Source organism: Ranitomeya imitator, chromosome 2 (assembly GCF_032444005.1).
Source record: "Ranitomeya imitator isolate aRanImi1 chromosome 2, aRanImi1.pri, whole genome shotgun sequence".
In the NCBI taxonomy this organism is placed as follows: Eukaryota; Metazoa; Chordata; class Amphibia; order Anura; family Dendrobatidae; genus Ranitomeya; species Ranitomeya imitator.
The window spans coordinates 133,516,944-133,537,775 of NC_091283.1; the positions used below are offsets into that span (position 1 = coordinate 133,516,944).

The 20,832-nt window shown below is 47.7% G+C and overlaps 1 protein-coding gene across 1 annotated transcript; it reads right to left on the reverse strand.

Annotated features, from left to right (window-relative positions):
• Window positions 1–559: 559 nt before the first annotated feature.
• Window positions 560–17,253, reverse strand: NONO (non-POU domain containing octamer binding). Its single transcript, XM_069747274.1, has 11 exons — window positions 17,119–17,253; window positions 14,711–14,870; window positions 14,432–14,625; window positions 12,622–12,923; window positions 11,639–11,734; window positions 9,627–9,823; window positions 9,304–9,388; window positions 9,120–9,222; window positions 1,679–1,718; window positions 1,462–1,574; window positions 560–1,372 (listed from the first exon to the last, which is right to left on the reverse strand). Exons 2-11 carry the CDS (start codon window positions 14,847–14,849, stop codon window positions 1,244–1,246), a joined length of 1,398 nt encoding a protein of 465 aa, XP_069603375.1. The 5' UTR covers window positions 14,850–14,870; window positions 17,119–17,253; the 3' UTR covers window positions 560–1,243.
• Between the last annotated feature and the right edge of the window lie 3,579 nt (window positions 17,254–20,832).

Below are 20,832 nucleotides of genomic sequence, written 5' to 3' on the forward strand. Positions count from 1 at the left end.
TGGCAGGCCTTGGGGGGTATTCCTGATGTGCAGTGTACCAAACAAAAGGTAGTCCAAGGTAGGACAACCAGAGCAATGGCACCGGCATTTTGGATGCAGAAAGCTCTTTCATGCATGTAAGGAGCAAAGGCTAGTCTGCACTCACAGAAGGCCCAGCGTGGCACAAGTTTCTGAAAAAGTTAAAGCTATGATACTGTGGCACCCTTGACACCCTGGTAAGGCTGCATTCACAAATCCATGTGTCATGGTCTGTGATTTACAGACCAGCCGCAGATCTCCAGACCTGAACTCAACAGCTTCATTGGCATACAAGACTAAGTCCACGATCAGGAGATTGACGACAAGTCCCTGCATTGCGCTCTGTTGTCGGGACACGACAATGTGTAAATCCAGCCTACAGGAGGTTGTGCTCAATTCACAACACGATCTCAGAACAATTTTACAAGGAAGTCTCAAATGTCAATATTTAAAAAACACTGCATTTGTGTAGGTTAAATTAAATGAATTTATAAACCTAATGTTGCTATACAAATCCCCTCCCCACACCCAAAAAACAAAAGAAATTAAAAGTCTTTATTAAGTTTTTTTTATGAACAATTTTCACATTGCCGAGTAACCAATTAACTCTTTCAGGAAATGCCGAGGAATACACATTGAGGAAGGTGACATGATGCCATTAGGAAAGACAGCAGAACATATGAAAGAAGCAATGGGACGTTAGTGATACATTAACTAGAACATGTAACCCAATGGGCATAAACATGAGGGGGAAATTAAAAAAAAAAAAAAAAAAAAAGATACAAAAACACTACATACAGTATGGTCCAGAACAGGAGAAAAAAAAATCATAAAAGAATGAGCTTGGTCACTGAAGCTCAGGGAACCTGTGTTGTTGTTTGCAGGGACAGCAATTCATAGTGTGTAATGGACTGGAGAGGCCGGAATGGGAGGCACAGTGGCACTTTACTGCTTAGAATTGCCCAAAAGTGCTCACCCCTTTTCTGCAAGAAAAGATGGTCAGCAGTGTATTTCTAGGAAAGTTCATGTTACAAGGATTTTTTGTTAGCAATATTCCCTCTCAACCCTTAATACCTCAGCAAAATGTGCCTCAAGTCACAGGCCTGCGCCGGAGAATGCCTTACAACATGAACACTACCAATACAAATCCAGTCACACTAATTTTGGACAACTCATACAGCTTCTGACATTAAAAAAAAAAAAAAGGGGAAAAAAAATTACGATTTTAATATCTACGTCGCTTATTAGCACTAAAATCAGCTCCTGGCGTGCCACGTTGGAAAGCTTGTTGATTAGTTGCACCAAGGGCTTCAATGTTGGCAGCCTGGCCAAAGCGGTCAGCAGTCTGTGCAGCCTACGAAAGAAGAGACCAAGGATATAAAAGCTATTGGTGACATGGACTTAGAGAGAGAAAAAAAAATGAAGTTTGAAAAATTAACACACCATGCCAATTCCAGCAGCTTCTGGCATCAAGGAACTAGGCCCTGTTGTTGGAGCTGCTCCGGCAGGAACGCTGCTGTTACCCAGTGAAGCTCGGTTGTTCATTCCCATGGACCCTAGACAAGACAGTGATCAGCTTTATCAATGTTTTCTTAAGATGATCAATTCACCATTTACAATACTGAACTCCGAACCAGAAGTGTCTAACATAGGCACTTACCAGACATGGCCAATTGTTGCAACCTCATGTCAGCATCCCTCTAAATAAAGAAAAAGCAACACGTTACACACTGCAGGATCCGATACTAACTTTTGCCCCGTTTGCTGCATTGACCTACAATGTGACATTGTGCAAACTGCATTGGGAAGAATACTGCTTATGTCAAGTCTACAAATGTCAATCTATACAATGTTGGTGCCTTCATAACCTGGAATATATCACATTTTGCAGACCATGTATTAACCCCTTAACTCCCGGAGCATTTTTGGTTTTGCGCTTTCATTTTTCACTCCTCTTCATGTGCAATATTCAGATACCCGTAGCGTCTCCATTTTTCATGATCACAGGTTGGGTGAGGGCTTATTTTTTGCGTGCCTAGCTGTCATTTTTATTGATCCCATTTTGGTGCAGACATGATCTTTTGATTGCCTGTTATTGCTTTTTAATTCTGGCGTTTTTACTTTTTTTTTTAATCGCTACATCATTTAGTGATCAGGTTAATCTTTTTTCTTATTGATAGATTGGGCCATTCTGAACGCGGCGATACCAAATATGTGTAGGTTTGAATTTTTTATTGTTTTATTTTGAATGGGGCGAAAGGTGGTGATTTGAGCTTTCATTTTTTTTTTCATATTTAAAAACTTATTTATTTATTTTTACATGCTTCAATAGCTTCCATGGGAGACTAGGAGCTGCCATAAATGGATCGGCTCTGCTACACAGAGGCGATGCTCAGATCGCCTCTATGTAGCTGAACTGCAGACTTACTATGAGCGCCGACCACAGGGTGGCGCTCACAGCAATCTGGCATCAACAACCATTGTGGTCTCAAGGAGACCTCTTGTTGTCATGCTGATGCACCGATGACCCCTGAATGTGACGGGGGTCGTTGCAAGCGCTTGTTAAATGCCGCTGTCAAACTTTGACAGCGGCATTTAACTAGTCAATAGCGATTCCACCCGCGCCTATTGCCAGCACATGTCAGCTGTTCAAAACGGCTGACATGTCCTGGCTTTGAGGAGGGCTCAGTGCCGGAGCCCACATCAAAGCGGGAGATACTGCCATTGGCGTAACAGAAAGTGAAATGGAAGTAAGAGGTTAAAGAGGTCACTATTATGTACGTACTGTAGCACAGGCATTAGAATACTCTGATCGCTTTATTTGGTTTCTAATGCAGCTTCTATTCTGAACCAAGTGACCACAAATCAGTCTGGCCAGTTGATGTGTGGACCAGAAGTGTGCGGAGCCTTATTCTGAGCCTCAGATTTACAGAGAGAGCAGCTGCTGCTCCACACTGTGTAAGCCGACAAAAGTCGGAGGGTGGTCACAAGGGAGCGACGCTGGAAAGCAGGGAAGATGGCAAACAGTAAGTATTTTAATACACTCCATTGCATATATTGGACGGATCAGGGAAACAGATTGTGGAGACTTCTTCTTTAAAAGGCTTGTATCAAGTGTGGAAGTTATTCACTGGATAGGGGGGATTAACTTCCTGATCGCCGGGTCACCCACCGATCTCAAGAACAGTGCTGTAGAGCTCGGTCTGAAAGAAGCAGAGGTCGAGCATGTGCACGCCCCGTCCACTATATTTACTGCACAGCACTAAGCTTTACAGATAAAGAAAAAATTAAATCATTAATTTTAGAACATTAAAATGCAGTATAGTAACATAGTTCTAAAGGTTGAAGGAAGACCAAGTCCATCTAGTTCAACCCATAGCCTAACCTAACATGTTGATCCAGAGGAAGGCAAAAAAAAAAACCATGTGGCAAAGAGTAAGCTCCACATTGGGGAAAAAATAAGAAAAAAAAAAAAAAACATAGATCCAAGTAGAAAAAGGACCTATTGAGTAGACATGAGCGAATATCACCAGATCCCTTCTTATTCGACTCGCTAATAGCGCTTACCAAATAGCTGCAGCGGGAACCTGGATCACTCCTGATAATCTGGTGTCCGGCGCCGCAGCTGCATGTGTCACAGCTGTGTGACAATCACAACACCCAGGCTCTCCATGCATGTAGATTATCGGGAGCGCTCCAGGTATCCGGGTTTCCGCTGCAGCTGTTCAGTAAGCGCTATTAGCGAGCCGAATGAGGGATCAGACTATATGCGCTCATGTCTACTAATCAGCCTACACATTTCAAACCAAACTATTAAGTGGTTCTTAGCCATCAAAGCAAAAGATATTTCTGTTTTTCACCTTTCATTCTCGGTGATATTGGCGATTTCCCATCTCTAGCATTCTTAGAGAATGAATGTGGAGTAAGTACGCAAGCTCAACCTTCATGAGTGGCTCGGAGAAAAGGATTTTACAGTGAGTACACAAAAATCCCTATTTCTCCTTCGCCACATTGGGGGACACAGGACCATGGGACGTCCCAAAGCAGTCTCTGGGTGGGAAACAATACAACCAAGTAACTCCGTGTACCATCTGACTATAAATGCGTGACGGCCACCTGCAGAATACATCTGCCAAGGGCCGCATCCGCAGAAGATTGAATGTGGACATTGTAGTGCCTTGTGAAAGTATGCAGATTAGACCATGTTGCGGCCTTGCAAACCTGCTCCGTTGCCTGGTGCCGGATGGCCCAGGAAGCACCCATCGACCGAGTAGAGTGTGCTCTAATCCCTGCCGGTATAGGACTGCCCTTGACCCGATAGGATTCTTGAATGGCTGAACGGATCCATATGGCTATCATGGCCTTAGACGCGGCTAAACCCTTTCTGTGACCCTCCGGGAGAACAAAGATGGAGTCCGATTAGCGGAAAGGAGCAGTTCTAGAAATGTACCTCCTAAGGGCCCGTACCACGTCCAGGGTGTGAAGGGCCTTTTCACCCAATGATGGACCGAAGAGACTCCATGCAGAAGTGACGGACCCGCACATATTTGTTGAGTTGTTTTAGGTCCAATATGGGCCGCATGCTGCCTCCTTTCTTGGGGACTACGAATAGATTGGAGTAGAACCCTCGGAAGCGCTCGGCCGTGGGGACCGGTACTATGATTCCTGCTTGAAAAAGCGAGGAGACCGCTTGTAGGAAAGCACGAGCCTTGGCCGGTGGTTTTGGGTGGACAGAAAGGAAGAATCGGTCTGGTGGGTTGGAGGTGAACGCTATCTTGTATCCGGAAGACACTAGTTCCCTGACCAACCTGTCTTCTGTAATAGGCAGCCAGACTTTATGAAAGAGCAAAAGTCAACGCCTACGGGTGTGGTGTCTTCCGGAGTCCGTGAGTCATGATGAGGAGAAAGTCTGAGATTTTCCTCCTCTGGGCTTAGACTGGGCTGCTTTTGGCTGCCAGGTCTTGTCCGACCTTTGCGTCGACAGTGAGTTGTCCCTGCGTGGGGAACAGTTACGATTTTGTGCTGGACGCGAGACGGACCAGCCCGAAGAATTCCGAAAGGATCGGAATAGAGTTTGGTTACGCTTCTTGTAAGTGCGTTTAGGTTTCAGTTGGGGAAGAGAGGTACTCTTACCCTCAGTGGCGTTGGATATCATCGTGTCCAACTGTTCACCAAAAAGTCGCCCACTGAGGTAGGGGAGGTGCGTGAGGGACTACTTTGAGGCTGCGTCCGCTTTCCGTTCCCGCAGCCAGAGGATACGCCGAATTGTGATGGCGTTTGATGCTATCCCCGCTACACCCCTTGCTGAATCCAGAGCTGCATGAAGCATGTAATCTGCTACAACTGCTATTTGAACCGCTTGGTCCGACAGCTCAGGAGCGGATGCTTGGAGGCCAGCTTGTAAATTTTTTGCCCAGGCCAGAATGGCCTTGGCAGCCCAAACTGAAGCGAACGCAGGAGCCAGGGATGCCCCTGCAGCCTCGAAAATTGAACGAGCCATGCGTTCTACCTGCCGGTCTGCTGCATCCCTGACGGTTGAGCTATCTGGCAGTGAAAGGAGGGTCTGTGCCGCTAGTTTAGAGACTGGGGGGTCCACTTCGGGTGGGTCTGTCCATTCCTTGGTATCCTTCTGTGGGAAGGGGTACCTCGCCTCCAGATATTTGCGATTAGCGAATTTCTCAGGCTGTGAGAGCTGCTTTTTAGGGTATGTGCACACGTTCAGGTTTTTTCGCGATAAAAACGCATTACAAACTGCAGACATATGCAACCTATCATTTAGAATGCATTCTGCAATTTTTGTGCACATGATGCGTTTTTTTCCCGCAAAAAAAAAAAAAAAACGCATTGCAGTAAAAAAAAAAAAAAAGCAGCATGTTCATTAATTTTGCGGATTTTCTGCGTTTTTCCCGCTATTCTATGCATTTGGGAAAAAACTCACAAAAAAACGCACCAAAAACGCGTAAAAAAAAAAAAAACACATGCGGATTTCTGGCAGAAATGTCCAGTTTTTGTCAGGAAATTTCTGCTAGAAAATCCTGACGTGTGCACATATCCTTAAGGATCGCCTTAAACTCTGGGTGGTTAGAGAAAACCTTAGGTGGCTTCAGAGGTCCTTCAAAGGAAATCTTGTGTTCTGGGGCCTCTGGTGGTGGATCAGAAATGTCCAGCACCCGATGGATGGAAGAGATTAAGTCCTCAACTAGCGCTGTATTGCTAGGAGGGATTGGGATCAGGGACCCCTCCGTTTCCTTGTCTGAGTCGGAGTCACAGATGCCTTCCGAATCCAGTGTATCACTGAGGCGTCCCCTGCTGGGTGAGCTGGGGCGGAGGCCTTCTCTGGTCGGGGATTGCGGAGATCTGCATTGTCTGTCCCTGGAAGGGGACGGTCTAGATGACCTAGAAGTACGGTGTCTCTCCCTAGAAGGGGATGACCGTGTGCTATGGGATGACGCAGATGGACTTGACCTATGCGTCCGCTTGCGTCCTGAACTAGACGTGGATGTGCCAGGGTCGTCCTGTCCCCGAGTCAAACTCTGCCTTTGCTGGGTAGCGGTCATAGCCAAGGCATGACGCTGCAGAGCCTGAAGCAATGTGGAGGTTAGATTATCTATAGACTGCGTCATAGATTGCGACATCTGAGTGACCCATTCCGGCGTGGCATTAGACACTGAAGCATTGGCAGGGGCCTCTTGGGGCTCTGACAGTAGTCTGAGTGCACTCCTGGCAGTGCGGTCCTGCAGGCTGTGCAGAATGCATAATAGCAGTCCTGCCTGGTTCTCTTGTACCGTGAGCCCGGCATAGTGCACAGAGTGCAAAAGGGCTGGCTAGCACCTTACAGGGGTAGCTATGCAGAGGAACCTATAGGGGAGCCTTATAGGGAATATTGATTCACAGCTGAGTAAAACAACCCAGCTGTGATCTTACCCCACCAGTTTGCTCCTAGGTCCAGCGCCAAAGAACCACATTCCTGTGCCCCCCGGAGACTGGCTGGCCTTGCTGACCGGGAGATGCAGGGTTAATCTTTGCTGCAGTAGAAATGGCAGCCGGGGAGAAGAGGCAGAGGGAGAAGGGGGCGGAGAGCTGCGGAAAAAGGTGACAAAGCTGTGTAAAAGCACGCCCTTTCTGTCTCGATCCGCCCCCTCCGTGACACTGTAGAGTGTCATATTTGTCATATGGGGGGCGGCAGCTTCAGCTAGGCCGAAGCTGCGGCCTAAATTAGATGCCTGATGCCCAGAAAGGCTCCAGGCCGGCGTGAAAGTCCAGGAGGGGGTCGGATCTGAACCTGTGAGGGGTCCCGCTGAGGGAGTATAGAGCTGGTGCTGCCGCAGATACAGGGCGCAAGGAGCCCTGTGTCTGTATTGTGCCATGCCTGCCTGCACTCCCCCCGGCCCCGACAGGAGCCCGCAGATGTGCTGGGGTCCATGGATGCAGGCGCAGTGTGCTGGCCCATGCTGCTGGGAGCTGCAGAGTGCTGCCTGTACAGGCCCTACCTGAGGCGTCTCAACCTAATGCCCCCAGAGGGGGATTAGGGAGGGTGCTGTTGCCACCTTCAGAGGCCTTTATCCTCGCCTCAACCTCAACCCAGAAACCAAAAGGAGTTGGGGAAGGAGGGGAGTTCTCCACTTCAAACCAGCACCCGAGGGACTGGGGAAGGAGCGACATGGGCAATAGCCATCTTGACTTAAACCGGGCACCCCGTAATAGGGGGCCAAGGAACGAGCCATGCCGGGAGTCTCACAGGAGACCCACTTTTCTTCATCTGTAATCCGTCAGAAAAAACGGAGTAAAAAAATCTTAGGTGTGCCTCCTATGCGACACTAAGCAAAAACTGGACGCCGTCCAGGGGTGTATACTGCAGAGGAGGAGCCACGGTTAATCTTTTTCAGATTATGCATAGTGTCACCTCCTAGTGGACAGCAGCATAACACCCATGGTCCTGTGTTCCCCAATGAGGCAACAGAGTAATGGCTTTTTCTTTGCCACTCTGCCCTGAAGGCCAGCATCCTGGAGTCACCTCTTCACTGTAGATGTTGACACTGGTGTTTTGCATGTACTATTTACTTAAACTGCCAGTTGAGGACATGAGGCGTCGATTTTTTAAACTAAACTCTAATGTACTTGTCTTGTTGCTCAGTTGTGCAGCGGGGCCTCACACTTCTCTTTCTACTCTGGTTAGAGCCTGTTTGTGATCTCCTCTGAAAGGAGTAGTACACACCGTTGTAGGAAATCTTCAGTTTCTTGGCAATTTCTCGCATGGAATAGCCTTCATTTCTAAGAACAAGAATAGACTGTCGAGTTTCACATGAAAGTTCTTTTTTCTGGCCATTTTGAGAGTTTAATGGAACCAACAAATGTAATGCCCCATATTCTCAACTAACTCAAAGGAAGGTCAGGTTTATAGGTTCTCTAATCAGCCAAACTGTTTTACCCTTGCGCAAGGGTTTTCAAGGGTATTCTAACCATCCATTAGCCTTCTTACACAGTTACCAAACACAAAGTACCACAAGTACCATGGTTGTTGGAAATGGGCCTCTATACACCCATGAAGATATTGCATTACAAACCAGACGTTTGCAGCTAGAATAGTCATTTATCACATTAACAATGTATAGAGTGTATTTCTGAATCATTTAATGTTAGCTTCATTGGAAAAAACTGTGCTTTTCTTTCAAAAATAAGGACATTTCTAAGTGACCCTAAACTTTGGAACGGTAGTGTACCTTCCATACTTGTTACAAATCCTTTAACCTTTTGAACACGGTTTCGAATTCTTCCGATATAATAGACACACAGGGCTCAATTCATCAAGACTGGCGTTGTTCATGTTGGTCTTGATGAGGGAACGTGCTGGAATCAGGCATGTCGGACAAGAGTCTTACAACAAATCCTACTCCAGATTCGTGGCGTAGCACATGAATTTGAAGGGCAGCGGTTGCCACGCTCTCATCCGTCCCATTATGGTAGAGCTGAGAAATTGTGTGAAGATGCCTAAAGGTACATTTTTTTAACTTTTCAAAGTTTTAAAGCTAGAATTCAGGTGTGAAAGCTTTGATGAATCGGGCCCCAAACATTCTATTATAGACCATTATCACTTGACTTACTGTATCAGGATAGGCATTTTTAAAGCCCTCTTGTTGACGGAGGAGCATTTCCTCCTGCTGACGACGTGCCTCCTCTTCACGTCTCCTGCGTTCCTCTTCATGTCTGTAAGAAAAGTTTATGCATGAATAATACAACAAGCATTAGCACGCTATAAAAAGTATGTCGTGCTCCTGGAAACTTTACCTCAGCTCCAACTGCTTTCGTTTCTGTACATCTTGGTTGTGGAGGTCTTCCATCCTGCGCAATTCCTCCTGGCGCCTCATTAAATCTGTCATAATCATGTGATAAATTATATTATATAATATATATAGAAATTCTTTTATGCTACAAGATATATAACAAAAAAAAACCCTAAAATAAATAAAATATATATATATATTTTTAAACATACAGTCACTGACCATCAGGAATATATATTTTTTTTTTTTTAAACCTGATGGGGTCCTTCTTCCTATCTTATTTCAAGAATAAGTCACTTATGTTATAGCGTTGAAGACCCCCATTACCTTGCCGCATAAGCATAACCTGGTGCTCATGCCTTGCTGCCTCCATCTCCAGTTCCATCTTCTCTTGAGCATCTTTAATGTTTCGGTCTACTTGATCCTGCTGCTGTTTTTCCATTTCAATAAGGGCTTTCCAGCGCATTGCATATTCATACTCAAAACTCCCAGGCTGAGCAAAGCGAGGAGGTTGCTCTCTCTCCCTAGGATAGCAACACAGACCAATCAGGAAAAACAAATTACATGCTGGACACCCCTTCTTGGGAGCCCCTGAATCCATATCAATCTACCATTTGGGAGCATGCAGGTTTAGGAATAGGAACATTGTATGAGCATGCTACTATGACTGCACATACTATGTCACAGATTTTCTGCTTGTCATCTCCTGGTTTTTCTCCACCTTACAAAGAGGCAGTCTCCTCAAACAGGGTTCCTCGAGAAATGTAATAAAATAAAAACATTTAAATGTTAAATCTTTTTCTAAATACCTTTACTTAGCAAAAAGTTCTGCTTTATCTAGTGAGCTCTGTTAGGATTTCAAAGCTTGGAACTATTACTGTGTAGCCGGTCCTAGATTTCAGAGCACACACAGGACAGTCTGCATGAAGCACGAGACATATGTGACGTCAGAGCAGAGTCCGCTCAGGCATGTCGAGTCTACCTGACAGGACGCCGGAGTAAAGGAGAAGATAAACCCCTTTCTTTATAAGACTCAGCCTGACAGTCTTAAGGTACCTTCACACTCAGCGACGCTGCAGCGATACCGACAACGATGTCGGTCGCTGCAGCGTCGCTGTTTGGTCGCTGGAGAGCTGTCACACAGACAGCTTTCCAGCGACCAACGATGCCGGTAACCAGGGTAAACATCGGGTTAATAAGCGCAGGGCCACGCTTAGTAACCCGATGTTTACCCTGGTTACCATCGTAAAAGTAAAAAAAACAAACACTACATACTTACCTTCTGCTGTCTGTCCCCGGCGCTGTGCTTTCCTGCACTGACTGAGCACAGCGGCCGGAAAGCAGAGCGGTGACGTCACCACGGTGCTTTCCGGCTGGCCGGTGCTCACAGCCAGTGCAGAGAAGCCCAGCGCCGGGGACAGACAGCGGAATGTAAGTATGTAGTGTTTTTTTTTTTTTTTTTACTTTTACGCTGGTAACCAGGGTAAACATCGGGTTACTAAGCGCGGCCCTGCGCTTAGTAACCCGATGTTTACCCTGGTTACCAGTGAAGACATCGCTGAATCGGCGTCACACACGCCGATTCAGCGATGTCTGCAGGGAGTCCAGCGACGAAATAAAGTGCTGGACTTTCTGCAGCGACCAACGACATCACAGCAGGATCCTGATCGCTGCTGCGTGTCAAACTGAACGATATCGCTAGCCAGGACGCTGCAACGTCACGGATCGCTAGCGATATCGTTCAGTGTGATGGTACCTTTAGTGTCTCAGCCTTCACACGGACCGTCCTACTGCGTGTCTTCTGAAATCTCGGACTGGCAGCACAGTGATATATGGCAGTTACCATCTTTGAAATGTTGAGAGTGCACTAAATAAACTTTTTGCTAAATTAAAAAAAAAAAGGTAATTAGAAAATTTTTTAATATTTAAATGTGTATTTATTTTATTACATTTCTCAGAGAACCCCTTTAAGGATAGGGATATACTGTGAAAGGTGTCACAGTGACACATTGCAACACTGGATTTAACGATTTCCTATGGCATGGTGTTACAACCTGTGACAGTCGCAAATGTTTCCAAATGTGCTGGATCTTCTGATCACAACAGACACTTGCCATAGACTTGACGCAAGTTGCATGTGACTGCTCTGCGACTTTGGTCTTTATTGTAAAATCAGATATACAATAGTCACGAGACAGCAAGTTGCAGACAAGCTGCACATATATTTTTGTCATGTGACATCACTGTTGCCATAGCCTAAAGAAATAGATTTTTTTTTCTTTTTAGTCTGCTTCGCAGAATAAATGAAAGACACAGGTCGGTACACAAATGATACATACTTGTGGTAGCCTTGATTCTTTGAAACAAGTTTCTCAGGTAATCCTTCTTCATCATCAAACTGGTCCATAGGCTCCACAGTTATAGGACGGGGAAAGCTGCACAGCAAAATGACAAAACAATGGATTCAGCATCAACATGAAGTGATGGAAGGAGCGAGAGATGGTTAATTGCCGATTAAATGTATGAAACGGCCACCTCAGTTCCTAAAATGCTTCCTATGTGTTTGATGGCAATCTATATCCTCTAACATACACCCAGGAGGGCAGATGCCATAACACCAGGGTTATACAAGAGGCAGACTTTTTGCAATACTTGGAATTCCAGTTCTATCACTGCCAGTGGGATCAGATTAAACATTTTATCCTATGGTTTCCTTCTCATATATGCATTAGTTTATATGGAGCAAGTATAGTGCTGGAGATCAAATTTATGGACAGATTGTAACAAGAAAGAAAAAGAAGCTATGTGCTACAATAGATAAAAAAAAAAAAAGAAAGGAAAAGCAAAATACCACCTATCCACAGGCTAAGTGATAACTTGTTGATTGGTGGAGATCCTACCGCTGGGACCCACACTGATTAAAGAACGTGCACTTTCATCCCCATCAGAATGGAGCAGCAAGTGCACATGCTCAACTGGTTGCTCCATTTATTCCCTATAGGGCTACTGAGCTGTGTGCTTGGGCTTTCTCAGAAGCCCCACAAAGAATGGAGAGGCAATCGGCCATTCGACCTCGTTTAGTAACAAAGTGCTCAGACTGGTGGTATACCTACAGGTCTACAAGTTATTACCTATCCTGAGGTTAGCTGAAGTGTGTAACCAGACAACCTCTTTATAATCATTGTGCAGAGAGGAACTGTCACATCTAATAAACATTTATGAAGAACAGGACTATCAATCGGTCTTGTGTTATTACATAACTTATCAGCTGAATTATCGGTCTGGCTAGGAGTCCATAGAAGCTCTTGCTTTGACTACTTACGCAGTAAGAAGATAAGACCCACCAGCGCAGCGATCAAGCGCCTTTCTGGCTGCCGGTTTAGATGCAAACTCAACGATTCCTTTACCGGATGGTCTTCCACGATCATCCACAATGACTATAGCTCTCTCCACTTGACCAAACATGCAGAAGGCTTCTTCCAAAAGTTCATTTGACACAAAGGGAGGAAGGTTTCGTATAGACAATGCAGCGCTGTGGCAGGCAAAGCGAACACGCAATTGTTTTCCACGGAGAGGAAGATTATCAAGCTCGGCCTTAGCAATCTCTGCCAGAGTTCGCGTTTCCTACAGAAGTAAACATAAGATGAGCACAACAATGATTGTCCTAGTACCTTATGTGCTGCCAGAACAAGGAGAAAAATTAAATAGAGTACGATCTACTATTAGGGTATGTGCACACCCAGTGGATCCGCAGCGGTTTTGACGTTGCGGATCTGCAGCTGTTTTCCATGAGTTTACAGTACCATGTAAACGTATGGAAAACAAAATCCGCAGTGCACATGCTGCGGAAAAAAACGCGCGTAAACGCTGTGTTGTTTATTCCGTAGCATGTCAATTCTTTGTGCGGATTTTACCTGCTCCATAATAGGAATCCGCAGGTGTAAATCCGCACAAAAACCGTGGTAAATCTGCAGGTAAACCGCAGATTTTTTAAAAACCGGTGCGGAAAAATGCGCAGACATCCCACCTACGTGTGCACATACTCTTAGTATGGCAGCTGAGCAAAACAAGAAACATGCGACGACAGTAACATCTTCCATATGTCCTAAGGGTACCGTCACACAGTGGCATTTTGATCGCTACGACGGCACGATCCGTGACGCTCCAGCATCGTAAAAATATCGCTCCAGCGTCGTAGACTGCTGTCACACTTTGCAATGTACGACGCTGGAGCGATAATTTCATGACGTATGTGCGATGTAGAAGCCGTTGGTTACTATGCGCACATGGTATACAATATCGTGCACACCTTTGTCACACCATGCGATCATGCCGCCACAGCGGGACACTAGACGACGAAAGAAAGTTTCAAACGATCTGCTACGACGTACGATTCTCAGCGGGGTTCCTGATAGCAGGAGCGTGTCAGACACAGCGAGATCGCTGGAACGTCACGGATATATCGCTGGAACGTCATGGATCGTGCCGTCGTAGCGATCAAAATGCCACTGTGTGATGGTACCCTAAGGTTATGTACACAAGACACCATTTATGAATGGCAGGCAAAGCCAATGTACATGTTACAAAAGGATCCATGGCAGGCGTGCAAGGGTGAAGCTGATCTCCTTTAGGAGGAGTCCCATTGTCACGAACCACAGATTTTCCAGGCAAAATTTCATGGATATTACTTGCGTGTTACAAACACATTTTCGCATGCATTGGACATGAAAGTGTTTGTGGAGCTGATGAAGATTTAGACTTGCCATATGCATTCGAACCCACAAATACATGTGTGAACACACCTTAAGGGTGACATCAGGGGACCATAAAATAGATGGCCGTGTGGAGGGGGAAAAAAAGGGTTGATTACATGGCCAGGAATTGTAGCTTCCACTATGCATCCAAAATAAATGCACAGAGTTGCCACGATTAGAACATGTGGCTGCCGCTTTGTTTCAGCTTTCTCGCCCCTAAAACAGCATTACTAGCAACTGCCTTTGGGCTGAGTCTGAGCTACAATAGCGCCCCCAATCTGCGGAGCTTGCTGCACTGAGGCAATCCATAGTGATCGCATCGCACAATTCTGCATATAGGGCACACACCGTAATACACAACCACAGAGCATCACTCACCAGCCGGATGAATCCAAAGCCCTTGTCTTTGTGGATGAAGATTTCGCCAGCTTTTCCATATCGCTCAAACATTTTCCGCATCTCCTCCTCTGTAACATCGTTGGGCAAGTTACCCACAAAGAGGCGGCTGCGCTGAGTATAAGTCTTTTCTCCTGGTTTCCGGAAACTCTGCAAATCTATGGTGATACCTTCATCTAGACAGACAGCAAATGAAACAAGCTTAGTGGGGGGCTGCAGGAGTCTCCAGATCCTGGACCACTCCGGGTGGCAGACACTTACTTGGCTTTGCGGGCTGCTGTTGTCCATTGGTGGGGGAAGGCTCTTCTTCGTCCTGCTGCATATAATGGGGCTGGTTATGCTGTGGCTTCCTATGACCGTGGTTCTGATAGTCCATTTTAAAGCCTCTGTTTCCCTGCATTGTAACTGAGAAGAAATCAACCTGGAAAAGACCTCCAAGATGTTACCATCTCCGGCTGGACGGGCGGTGCCAATATTAGCGCACTAACATTTAACAATAAATAGAAAATATTAGACTGGCTCATATATGGCAAACACCCTGCAGTCAGGACAGTCACCTCTATGCATGCTAGGAATGAACAAGGAATGAACCTCTTCCATCATTAAAAGGGGTTGTCCACCTTTGGAGGCATTTTTATGTAAATACAAGTATTTCTGGCTAAAAATTATTTTAGTCATTGGGCTCCATTAAAAACATTATACCATTTGCCTACAGCCTCCATTTTGCATTGTCTATTGCCGGCTGCATAGTGGGGTAACTAGGAATCTGTCAGTCAGCGAATTCTGACAGTCCAATGGGAGAGCTTGTAACTCTTACTGTGTTTTTTTCAGCTCCTCAATTACAGACCACCTTAAAGTTGAATGTGCAAGGAAACAAAAAGCCTAGAAAAGCAATGCTACAAGATTTGTAAGTCTACTGAATTGTAAAATTGATTTTTAGATCAAACTACACACATTTGAGGTTGAACTCCCCAGAGATGGACAATCTTCTAGGATCCGCAGAGATCTATTCCCTGGTATTCCTGGTGTGGCGGGTGATCACGTGGCCCCATATATGTGATCTGGATAACTGCGGTCACTAAACTCATCAGGCTTCTCTCAATCCAATTCTATGAAGAAGCCAGATGAGACTAGTGGCAGGCAGGTTACCGCAGCCATACAAATCACAAACACGTGGTCACCGGACCAGGAGGATCAGGGAATCATGGCAGTGTGCACAGCTCTGCCTGTCACGGTTCAGCAGTCAGAGACCACAGACTTGTCCAAAGCCTGGACAACCCCCTTAAGAAAAAATATGTATATCAGACATTCGTGATGGTAAAAAGGTGAAGTAAACTAGGCCTTTACGTTTTATGTGATGCAGATCGGACCCACTGAGGTCTATGGATACGCTTTGGGAATGTTTCCGCTGTATACGCCCAGCGGACGCAGCCCTATGGGATATAATGGCTACTTTTTGAAGGGCAAAAGTCGAAAAAGGGTCACTTGTAAGGAAAAGCTTCCCCCGTGAGAGGTACATGGCCACCGTTCACACCAATGGGCAACTAATTGGGGGCAGGGACGCCCACGGGGAGGGGCAGAGACCTACATGGCTACCATTCACACCAATGGGCATGTAATGAGGGGCAGATCAGGGGGGCGGAGACCTACATGGCCACCATTCACACCAATGGGCAACTAATGGGGGCAGGGACGCCCACGGGGAGGGGCAGAGACCTACATGGCTACCATTCACACCAATGGGCAACTAATGGGGGCAGGGACGCCCACAGGGGAGGGGGAAGGGCAGATCAGGGGGCAGAGACCTACATGGCCACTATTCACACCAATGGGGGCAGGACGCCCACAGGGGAGGGGCAGAGACCTACATGGCCGCCATTCATACCAATGGGGGGCAGGACGCCCACAGGGGAGGGGCAGAGACCTACATGGCCGCCATTCACACCAATGGGGGGCAGGACGCCCACAGGGGAGGGGGAGAGACCTACATGGCCGCCATTCATACCAATGGGGGGCAGGACGCCCACAGGGGAGGGGGAGAGACCTACATGGCCGCCATTCACACCAATGGGGGGCAGGACGCCCACAGGGGAGGGGGAAGAGACCTACATGGCCGCCATTCATACCAATGGGGGGCAGGACGCCCACAGGGGAGGGGGAGAGACCTACATGGCCGCCATTCACACCAATGGGGGGCAGGACGCCCACAGGGGAGGGGGAGAGACCTACATGGCCGCCATTCACACCAATGGCCGACTAATACTACATGGCCAGAGACGGGGCAGATCAGTGCCTGAGCCTCCCCTCCTGGGGCACGATAGAGGGAGGCTGGCTCTAGCAGCGCCGGCCTGTGCAGGAGAGGCGATACTGGAGTGATGGCGCCTTCAGGCCACGTGTGCTCCATGTTCTGGGCTCAGTCCGGAGCAGACACTGTCCGCAGGGCACAGCTGGGTGACCGCAGGGCACAGCTGGGTGACCGCAGGGCACAGCTGGGTGACGGCGGCTCTCACTCCTCCCGCCCATACCCATTCATAGTCCTCACCCACTGCACACAAGGCCCGGGCCTACAATCCAGCACCGTTCTAACAGGGCCGGCGGGCAGGAAACGAAGCGCTACGGGCCGCCGCCATGTCCCCCCGTGCGGAGCCGGGCTCCCCGGGAAGCGTTACCTCGTCAGTCTGAGGATCACTGCGCAGCGCCCGATGTTCAGCTTCAGCCCCACGACCTCCCGCGCACGATAGGAACCTCCTGCTTACCAGACGGAAACAGGCCACAACCTAACTGGGCAGACGCCAGAGCGTTGCTTTCGCCTATTGGTCTACGAGCTTTCGGCTTCCGCTTCGCGATTCGTGCTTACGACTGCCACTCATAAAAACAAACCTAACCCACCATGTAATTGGCCAGTTTTCGCCGCTTTAACCTAGTGACGACGGTGGGTGTGAACAGCAGGAGCGCTGTATTGTTCGACAAGTTTGTGTGAGAGCGGAAGGAAGAATAGAGCGGTTTCTGCGCAGGCGCAATTGGCGAGGCTAGGAAGGAAAGAAAACAAAGGATTGGCTGGAGTTCAGTGGGGGCAGGGCGGCCATTTTCCGTCTCGTCGTCACGTGACTAGCACCGCCGCGGGGTTCTGCACTGGCGCTCTGAGTCTGTAACGCACGGCAGGCCGGCGGCGGCGGCTCACAACGGTTCGCTGGGGGGGTTAACTAAAGCTTTGGTGTAAAATGGGAAAATCCTGGTGAAATATAAGGGTGTACCCACTCTGCGTCTTTTTCTGCCGGTTTTTGCTCTCAAAACAGTCTCCAAAGATGCCAAACTTAAAAGAAGTGAACGGACAGGACGCTCTCAAAGTCAATGCCGGGGCTCGAAGGCCGCCTGGAGGGGTTGTTTGATTTTTCTGCTTTTCCAAGTGCTAGCGGTTTCTTATGGATCTGCAACAATCTCCACATGGTCCACAATCTCTTCCCGCAGCCTTTCTTTCCTGGCCCTCACTGAGACCTGGCTGACGCCCCCTGACACGGCCTCCCCTGCTGCACTGAGTTACGGTGGCCTCTACCCACACTCCTCGCTCTGGCAACAGACATGGTGGAGGAGTGGGTTTCCTTTCTAAAAATCTGCTCCTTCAACCCTATCCACCCCCCACCCTCTTCAAGGTTCACTCTGCATATCTTCTCTCCCTCTAATCTCCAAATGGCTGTCATATACCGACCACCTGGCTCAGCCACTGCCTTCATTGACCAATTCTCCACCTGCCTTCTTCACTTTCTGCTGACATCCCCACCATCATCATGGGCGACTTTAATATCCTACTGACACCCGCCAACCAGCAGCCTCCAAGCTCCTGGCCCTTACCTCATCCTTTGGATTTACTTCGTGGTCCTCCACAGCCACCCACACAGACGGACATACACTAGACCTCATCTTCACCCGCCTTTGTTCCTCATCTAATCTCACAACCTCTCCCTTCCCCGTATCTGACCACCATCTACTCACCTTCTCATCCTTGTCCTCCTCACCCGCCCTCCATGTCCAGCCAGTACCACATCCTCGCAGAAACCTTGCACACCTACACATTCACCAACTCTCAGACTCTCCTCTACCTCTGTCCTCCATATCTTCACTCCACGACCGGACAGCGCCACCGCTTTCTATAACGCCACCCTCACATCAGCTATAGACTCAGTCGCCCCTCTCATGCATGGCAAAGTGCGACAAATCAATAGGCAACCCTGGCACAACAATATCACCAAAAAAATTCAACAAGCATCCAGGGTCGCAGAGCGGCGTTGGAAGCCTGCCAGGTGACTTCACCGCTTTCAAACAAGCTACACTTGCCTTCAACTTAGCCCTCACCTTTGCTAAACAGACCTATTTCACAATCCTTGTATCTTCATTAGCCTACAACCCAAAACAACTTCAGCACATTACACTCTCTCCTCCGCCCCACCACTGCCACCTCCAACACCCTAATCTCTGCCGATGACTTTGCCACCTACTTCAAAAATAAGACTGACCAAGCAAGGCAAACCTTTACTGTTCCACCACCCCAACCACTACATATACCAGACTTCTGCCCTTCCCTAATAACTTTCCAACATCACTGAAGGAGAGCTTACTCACCTCCTTTCCAAATCACCTCACCACCTGTGCACTTGACCCCATCCATTCCCACCTGCTCCCTAACCTCACTAACATGCTCATTCCAGCCCTAACCCATCTCTTCAACCTATCTCTATCTTCTGGTACCTTCCCCTCTGCCTTCAAACATGCCACCATCACACCCATCCTCAAAAAAACTAACTTTGACCCAACTGCTATGCCCAGCTGTCGCCCCATATCACTGCTCCCGATTGCTTCCAAACTCCTTAAAGGGACACTGTCACCTGAATTTGGAGGGAACAATCTTCAGCCAAGATTACCTTGTGCAGGCGTGTACTACGGAGGACATAGAATGAACTTCAATCCAATATTGCAGCCAGCATGCAGACAGCGGGTAAGGAAAGGGTGAATCAAACACCCAAAAACCCCGCCTCCATGGCTGAAGATTGTTCCCTCCAAATTCAGGTGACAGTGACCCTTTAAGCAGCATGTTCATGCTCAAATTTCCTCCTATCTTTCATCTAACTCCTTGACAACCTCCAATCTTGCTTTCACCTCCACCACTCCACCAAAACTGCCCTAACCAAACTTACTAATGACTTACAGCCAAAGCTAACAGACAGTTCTCCATCCTCCTCCTTCTCTACCTGTCCTCTGTCTTCGACACAGTCGACCACTGCCTACTGCTACAGATTCTTTCTTCCCTTGACATCAAAGACCTCACCCTATCCTGGATCTCCTCATACCTTTCCGACCGCACATTTAGCGTTTCCCACTCCCACACTACCTCCTCATCCCGCCCTCTCTCTGTTGGAGTCCCTCAAGGCTCTGTCCTGGGACCCCTACTCTTTTCCATCTATACCCTTGGCCTAAGACAACTCCTAAAGTCCCATGGCTTCCACTACCACCTGTATACAGACGACACTCAGATGTACCTCTGTGGCCCAGATGTCACCTCTCTGCTCTCCAGAATCCAGGAATGTCTATCAGCCATATCCTCATTCTTCACCTCTCGCTTCCTAAAACTCAATGTAGACAAAACCAAACTCCTCATCTTTCCTCCATCTCGCGTATCTTCCCTACCCGACCTATCTATTATGGTAAACTGCATCACGCGCTCTACCGCACCTGAAATCCGCTGCCTCGGAGTAACTCTCGACTCTGCCCTGTCCTTTGAACCACACGTGTCACCTCCAACTAAAAAATATTTCCAGAATCCGTCCCTTCCTCAGCCTTCAATCTACTAAAACTCTTGTGCATGCCCTCATCATCCCCGCCTTGATTACTGCAACACCCTCCTCTGTGGCCTCCCCGCTAACTCTCTTGCACCGCTCCAGTCTGTCCTCAACTCTGCTTTCCGACTAATCCACCTCTCTCCTCGATACTCCCGTTTCTCCCCTCTGCAAATCCCACCACTGGCTCCCAATTCCCCAACGAATCCAGTTCGAACTACTAACACTGATCTACAAAGCCATCCACAACCTGTCCCCTCCCTATATCTCTGAACTAATCTCCCAATATCTTCCCTCACGTAATCTTCGATCCTCCCAAGACCTCCTACTCTTCTCCACACTTATTTGTTCTTCACACAACCGCCTCTAAGATTTCTCTCGAATATCCCCCATCCTCTGGAATTCCACGCCTCAACATGTCCGTTTATCCACCACCCTCGGATCCTTCAGACAGAACCTGAAAACCCATCTCATCATGAAAGCTTACAGCCTGTAATAACCATTCTGCCGACTCACCACCACCCGAGCTGCCACCTCACCACCACCAGAGCTGCT

What these genes read in the sequence shown, in the direction of transcription:
- NONO (XM_069747274.1), bottom strand. Translation starts at nt 14,849, where the DNA reads ATGCAGGGAAACAGAGGCTTTAAAATGGACTATCAGAACCACGGTCAT. An exon ending in AAGAATCAAGGCTACCACAA is followed by an intron (nt 9,824 to 11,638) that starts GTATGTATCATT and finishes TTGCTATCCTAG; the next exon opens with GGAGAGAGAGCAACCTCCTC. An exon ending in AAAATGCCTATCCTGATACA is followed by an intron (nt 1,719 to 9,119) that starts GTAAGTCAAGTG and finishes TTCTTTATTTAG; the next exon opens with AGGGATGCTGACATGAGGTT.